Genomic DNA, 7,428 nt, shown 5'->3' on the forward strand with positions numbered 1-7,428 from the left:
TGGTCCAGTTTTTACGTAAGGCCACAATTTTATATAGCCACACTAATGTACATAGAGTAGCCGGTTGTTTAACTAAATCATCCTCATAATTTTCAGTCATTTTTGGTAAATTTTTAAGGTGTGATCGTGAGATATGTTCACATTTACATATACCAACACCAATTTGCGTGAATAGTGGGTTGTCATACTGGATAGTTTCTAACCAATTTTGGTTAATTTTTTTCCAAATTTGAAGGCGTGAACGTGAGATTTTAGTTCTAAGGTGCAGCTTCGAACATGATGTCAACATACGTATGAACATAATACTTTTGCTATTATTTGAATCGTCGGGAATGGATTTGGACTTTAAAGCATTTGGATTGGAGTGGACATTAGTCATTTGGAACTGAAGTAGATTGGATGTTGAATTCTTTGCCACATCTATTTGGACATTAGTCATCTGTGAGATTTTAATAAAACTTCTCTATTTGGATTTAGATTCCAATTCATTACCACATCTATCTCCACCGCTCAAGGCCTCATGGATGACCGCGTCGAAGCCTGCTCACCGTTGGCCTCCTTGACCATCATCTTCTCGTAGCCGTCGAGTTCGAGGCCCAGTAGCCAACAAGGTACGTAGTCAGATACACAGAATGGCATCTGATGCCCAAAATCAAAATGAGGCTGTCGTTGTCGTCGCCACCGCGTGTATGGTCGCCGGTCTCGTCTTATCTGCCGATGCGCAGAGAGATACTCCTATTTTGACTAGCACCAGTTGCGGCTTGATAGCTAGCTAGCTGCTTGACCCACGCGCGCCGGCCTTCTTCACCTCCACCTTGAGCGACTTGAGGTACCTGACGGCCTCGTCGAGGACGGCCGGCGTGTCCATCCGGTCGCCACCGGGGATGATCCCCTTGAGCGTCCGCACCATCTTTTTCATCCGCTCCTTCTTCTTCGCACCGTTGCCGCCCGACTCGTGCTTCCGGCCGCCGCCGCTGTTTCCAGCGTACCCGCCGGATGAGCACGTGGAATCCGGGGAGCCACCGGCGCGGCACCCCGGCGTGCGGCCCGTGCTGAGCACGTCGTCCTCGTCGTCGCCGTCCTCTGTGCTCATCAGCGCGTCGATCTCGTCGGTGTCCTCCTTCTGCCGGACCGAGACACCGCCGCCGCCATCGCCACCACCGTAGCCGTGGTAGGCGCTCTCGCCGTGGTAGCTCTGGTCGTAGCCGTAGCCGTATCCGGCGCCGGCGGGGTTGCCGAAGTTGTTGGCCAGAGACGGGTGGAACATCACTCGACTCCGGTCGTACGTCTGGTCGAAGATGACGTAGTTCTTGGGGCAGGTGTCCGACGGCTGGAACTCCAGCCCCGTGAGCGGCGCCGGGAAGTCGTGCTGCCTCTGACCAGCGAGCGGGTCCTCATAGGCAGCAGCAGGAGCGGCAGGGTACCGGTCGGTCGCCGAGTAGTAGCCGCCGCCTCCGCCGCCGTTGGCGGCAATGTCGTAGCCGTAGCCTCCAGCGCCGGCGCCGGCACCGTAGCCACCGTACCCGCCGGCGCCGTAGCCACCGTACCCGTACCCGGGGTCTCCCTGCATTGGACCACTCGTGCAGGTGTTGCTTGGGCTCTGGCTGTGTTTGTGTGGGAAATCTTGAGAGTTTTCTGGCTTCTTCTGATTGCAAGGAATTGAACAGGAACTCGAGAGATTCTTGTTAACTGAAGATGGAGGCTGGCTATTTTGTGGTTGAATCCAAAATTGTGTTTCGGTTAGTTTGGTTCGGGTTTGAGGTTGCTTCGAAGGAGAGTGGGGTGGTGAGTGATGATGGCCCAGTCCACGTCTCGGGCTTCAGCAGCTGCCGGAAGTATTCGGGCCTGCAACAAGTAATGAATATTGGAAAACAAATTATATTTGCATGTAACAGACTATATCGATCGGGCAGACTATTATGTGTAGAATCGGTTAGTCGGCTACGATTTGTTTTCGTATGAAATATGTTTTACAACTTGTTCTAAAGTGTGTTTCAATCTCACAGAAGGATCTGCTTGAAAAGTGAGAACAGAGCACAAAGAGGGTAGACCATGCAATTTGGCAAGTTGTATAGACAAGTGCAACAAGATATAAGAGCGCGAAAGGTAAAGTAAGTGCATTTTAGTGTCTAGCAATTTGTGAACAACGTTACAACAATGCCGGTTAAAGGTAGCGACAGTGTATGATTGCGAGTTTTTTTGCCGGCTGTGCTTGCCGACACATAAACTAGCTTATCCTATGGACGACGTCCATTAGAAGCGCAAGCAAGAATGTAGCAGAACAGAGGAGGAGCAGAGCACACATTTCTTAGATGAAGAAAGAACACACTCCTATATGTGCAACTAAAAACAGAGTGGCGATGGTGGCGCATTCAGCAATACTACTTCAGTTTCTTTCTCCAAAAGCAAGTTTCAAAACGCCATCTTTTGACTGCGCAAAGCATTGTCAACACCGGTGTCCTATCCCTCACCGTTGACGTGGAGAGCCGCCACGCAGTGGACCCCGGTCGCTTTCCTATCTACAGTTCTACGTACTACATTAGTCGTAACATAACAGACTGCACCAAGTTGCTCGCTCATCCACATATGAACAGATGAGGATCCGATGCTTGCAGTTGCAGGCGCCAATGCGCAGAAAACAAACAAAAATCTGAGAATTGAACAATGCATGCAACGGAAGGAAACCTGAAGAATCGTTGGTGTGAGATTGAGGGCTGACCTGGCAAAGTTGCATACAACGCGACGCGGCACCTGTCAAACGACGGCGTCCCGTCGAGGACTCGAGGCTCCGCCGGTTGAACCCAAAGCACACGCCCTCCACATCCACAGCACAGCAGCCGCCGGTATCGCCCCAGCAGGCGTCGGCCTCCCGACGATCGGAGCGGCGCGAGATCACAGGATAACAACGCCGAAGAACACCGCCAGCCGCACGACGGCCGCCACCCACGTCATGCTTCCTTCGCCTACGCCTGAAACAGCAAAGCTCTGATGAAGGCATCTGGAAAACTGGAACAGCCAGCATGTAGGAGTAGTGATCACTGATCAAGATCATACCTATCACGGCTCTCTGAAACGAAACGAAACGAAACGACGACGCCAATGGAGGGTGAGCGAGCAATGGAACCGGAGCAGGCAGGAAGGAAGGAAGGAAGGGAGGAGTGGAGTGAGCCGGCAAAGGAGGGGCACAGGGTTTTGTTTTATACTGCTAGCATAACGGATGAACAGCGAGCGAGAGCGGCCGGTGGTGGGTTGGACGGATGGATGCTCCGATAGTCCGATTGGTCGCTCCCCCTCCCCTTCCCTGTCTCCTGTTGCTCGCTCGTTTCCTTTTCGAGGCACTTCTTTTGAGTGTGTGTGGTGTGATACAGAGAGGGGGATGGTGGTGGAGCGGCGAGGCAGTGCCGAGCGCAGTGATGGATGGATGGGGCGCGGAGCTGGAGACGAATTAATGAGGTGGCGTGCGCACTCGATGGGCGCGCGTGCCCCTTCCCACCGTGCTGCTCTCCTCCCCCAGGCCCCGCCGCACCGTCCAGCTTACCTTCCCCCGCCGCTGATCCGCGGGTCCCCGTCACGGGGAGACCCCACGCGTCAGCGAGGAGGAGCTCACCGCCCCTACGTCGGCAGGGACCGGAGGGGGTCAATGGAGGTGGGCATCGTGGCAGAGCAATCCATCCCAACTTCCCGAGCACGAAGCAGGCTGGCGAGCTAGCAAGCACGCTGCCGTGAGGCGGGAGGCCATTATGCGGCGCGCGTGGAGGGAGCGCACGGGCGGGCGTCGGATCCGCATCGTGCGCCGGAGGGGTGCCGGGCCCCGCCACCGGCGCTGCGCGCGTGCCCCCGGGGCCATCGATCGCGCGCCTAGGGACGCTGGGCGGTAGGCCCGCGCAGACGCAGCAGGGACAGCCCGGCCGGGGCTAGCCATCATGCTGCGGGAGTTCAGAGGATCTGTATTCATCATGTCAATACCCTAGATTTTTTTTTAACAAACAAACACTTGGAGAATATTCAATGTACCGTTTTGTTTACTAGTGGTCTAGTGCGTAAGACAACAAAATTCAGGCATCTAGGTGCCGTTTGAATCCCACAGAGATTATAGGAATTGAGATTTTTTTAGGATTTCCATATTCTAGATTTTATAGATAATAAAAATCTATGATGTTTAGATCTCAGGATTTTGGCTATGGATTATGGGTGGTAGAATAGGTATATTGTCTATAATACCCTGAGAATGATGACTAGAGATAGAAAGAGGATAAGGTAGGGGCAAAGTTGTCTTTTCATGTGTTGGAAGGCACGAGTATCTCATATATCCATATTATCTAGCGTTAGGTGGATTATGGGATTGTTAAAATCTTGGCTTCATACATTATCCCACCCGTTTCAATGCTGCGTAGATTTTTTTAATTTGGATAGTAGAATCTGCGTGGATTCAAACGGACCCTTAGTTCTCAGAAGACCATCAAATTCATTATCACAAAAATTGTGCTCTTGTGCCTTAAGCGCACAGTAATTCCATATGGAGATTTCCAAAAAACCTGATTTGGAACATTTCGTTGAATTCTCTCCAAGCGACCCTGGCAAATATTTATAAACATGTTTGTAGCCAATGTTACCAAAGTTTGGACCATATGTATGCCTAAATGACAAGTTTTTGGGTTGATTAGTTAGATTGAATGCATAATAATATGCCTAACACGCTAGCGTTGTTGCCTAAAAATGAGTTTAAAGTTTATCTGGTTACCTCTAAATTTGGCTGCCTCGTCAAGATGGTGGGTTACTTTAACATGCACAAAATAAAAACATTCGAAAACAATATTGTTTACTAACACACCATGCACATTTCCTGGAGGCTCTCTGCATGACTCTCTATCACACATTTTAGAAAACAAAACACTCCAATAGACTATCTAAACCACTATTGATATTTTCCACTCTTCGCTTTTGTGTAGCTATATGGCTTGATAAATGTACTGTAGGGTAGTTTTTTTATGATTTTTTACATAAGAAAACTTATGATAAGCTATTGGAGTATGAAGAATAATAATTAGAGAGTCCATTGAAGACACGATAGATATAATGCTACGACCCTTCCCTGCGCGGGTCGATGATTAGGCTATGTTGTCATCCTTTGACCGCACTCAGCCTAAACCTCGATCCAAGCGGTCACCCTAATGTACTATTCATATAGCACATGACTATGCAACCTCCATCCACGATCAAGGCCCTGTTCGTTTCGCTAAAATTTAGCTGCTGATGATGCTTATGCTGATTTTTTGTAAGAAAAAAATAATGTTCGTTCGCTGAAAAGTACTGCTGAAGTAGTGCTTCATATGCTATCTGCTCTAGTACTTCTAGCCCGTAAAAGTAGAGTAGATTTTAGGAAACTTTCTGCTCATTTGTTGCTCACCCAAGCTTGGTATACCTCACGTGTATCTAGTTATTTGAGTTACTTCATACTCTTATGCGTGTCGCATCATCTAACTGTTATCGTTTACACCCACTATACGTTGATACATTAATTGTGATATAATCAAAATTCCACCTTTATCAATATTGTTAGCCATAGCTTTCCCTATGGATAAAACAAATATGATAACTCTAGGGTAAAATGCTATAATGTACTTCTATATGCTTGCAGAATCACACTATTTGAACATAAGAAATAGCAATAGATAGTATCAAGTATCATTAACTTTTTTTCTTAGACGTTATTTCAGTGGCGTAATTATTTCGACTCTGTCAATTCTCCTCTAGTTTATTGCGGCGGCCAACGAGAGTAGGACACAAAACGCTGTAAAATAGTAGGGCACAAAAAGGATTACTTTGCATGTCAGTGGCGTGATCAGGCTATCATTGGATTGGTGGACGGAGGTTAATGATAATCCGAGCCCGTCCGAAGCACCGGAGGCTGTCATGGCAGTGGCGACTTAGGACCTCGTAAGTCGTAATCGCAATCCCAGCTCGGCTTCGATCAGGCAGACGCAGACGCAGACGCTCGAGCGAGCCGCCGCCCGCGTGCCCCGTGGGCCGTGGGCCAGGGCCCGCTCCCAGGGCGCACACTCCACCTCGTCGGCGTGCCCCCTGTCGGTCCGCCGTGGAAGCCATCATCGCCGTCAAGTGCCATCATCATACGGCTGGCGCGACCGAGCGCCGGGCGGAGCGGAGCCGAGGCCAGCAGCTCCGTTCCTTGTTCCGGCTCTGCGTCCAACCAGAGCGAGTGGGAGTGCGAGCGAGCACGCGACGCATAGTGGGGTGGGGGAGCAGCAGCATTGCGATTTGCGAGCGCCACCGCCACACCACTCAAGCGCGTGGGCGAGCTCACCCCTGGCTAGCTGTGGCCGGAAATCCTCATCTTTTACGCTCATTTGACGTGAAACTCTTCACTGCCGCACAGTACGCCTAGTAGATGCTACAGAAAAGGTTTTTGTCTACAACTGTACGTTGTGGGTGTGTCTTATGCAGCATTATACTTTTGGTGTAGGGCCCGCACCATGATACGAACTTGAGGTGACCATCCAATATGAGGCCTTGTTTACATCACCTCCAAATTCCAAGTTTTTTCACTCTCTCTCCATCACATCAATTTTTAGCCACTTGCATGGAGTATTAAATGTAGGTAAAAAAAATAACTAATTATACAGTTTAGTTAGAAATCACGAGATGAATCTTTTGAGCTTAGTTGGTCCACGATTGGACAATATTTACCCAATAAGACGAAAGTGCTACTATTCATGAGGTTAATATTTTTTGCAATCTAAACATGGCCTGAATACGGAGTAGGAGTACTGCACTGAGATTGCAGGCGTACTGCCCCAGTAATCTAACCTATCATTTCGCCAGATAAGCTACACCCAGCTATCGTAAAGGTGAATTGGCCATCGCTTATGTGCTCACAGTTACCGTGTTTGCTTCGAATTATGATAAGTTGTTTCTTAAGGTACATAGTCTTTCCTATATACAAAAACTAAGAAACAACCGTATTTCTTTACCGCTTTTGCCGCCGAGCGAGCTACCACGCCTCCCTATAAGAAATGTCATGTTTGCTTGTCAAAATACCCTGTACTCTTTCGAATTAAGAAATGCCACTAAATATCACAGTATAAAGCCTGTTCGGCGGGGCGTAAACGATCATGGATTATAAATTAGAACAGTATTTTTCTCTCACATCAATCCAGCCAAATCAGCCAATAATAAATAATGGACGGTCCAGACCATCCAGCCGTACAGGCTGATATATATTGTACTGTATTGGCATCATAACCGGAAAGAAAAGACTACTAGCACAAAAAAAAACATGTTCTATTCTTCTACGGAGTACGACAGAGCGCATTACCTCTACTCTCGTACAGTACGTGTCAAACTGTCAATGTGTGAGCCCTTTTAATTAACTAATAATCAAACAATTCCAAGCTGGTGTGGTGAAGCAGC

At 48.8% G+C, this 7,428-nt stretch overlaps 1 protein-coding gene across 2 annotated transcripts; it reads right to left on the bottom strand.

Annotated features, from left to right (window-relative positions):
- Nucleotides 1-455: 455 nt before the first annotated feature.
- Nucleotides 456-3,190, bottom strand: LOC136522447 (transcription factor bHLH144-like). Of its 2 annotated transcripts, XM_066516266.1 has the most exons (3): nt 3,055-3,190; nt 2,720-2,969; nt 456-1,845 (listed from the first exon to the last, which is right to left on the bottom strand). In XM_066516266.1, exon 3 carries the CDS (start codon nt 1,568-1,570, stop codon nt 773-775), a length of 798 nt encoding a protein of 265 aa, XP_066372363.1. In that variant the 5' UTR covers nt 1,571-1,845; nt 2,720-2,969; nt 3,055-3,190; the 3' UTR covers nt 456-772. The 2 variants fall into 2 exon arrangements, with proteins under 2 accessions (XP_066372363.1, XP_066372364.1); XM_066516267.1 differs by lacking the exons at nt 2,720-2,969; nt 3,055-3,190 and adding an exon at nt 2,472-2,488.
- Between the last annotated feature and the right edge of the window lie 4,238 nt (nt 3,191-7,428).

The sequence above is a fragment of the Miscanthus floridulus genome, chromosome 18 (genome assembly GCF_019320115.1).
Source record: "Miscanthus floridulus cultivar M001 chromosome 18, ASM1932011v1, whole genome shotgun sequence".
NCBI classification, from domain to species: Eukaryota; Viridiplantae; Streptophyta; class Magnoliopsida; order Poales; family Poaceae; genus Miscanthus; species Miscanthus floridulus.

What these genes read in the sequence shown, in the direction of transcription:
- LOC136522447 (XM_066516266.1), bottom strand. Translation starts at nt 1,570, where the DNA reads ATGCAGGGAGACCCCGGGTACGGGTACGGTGGCTACGGCGCCGGCGGG.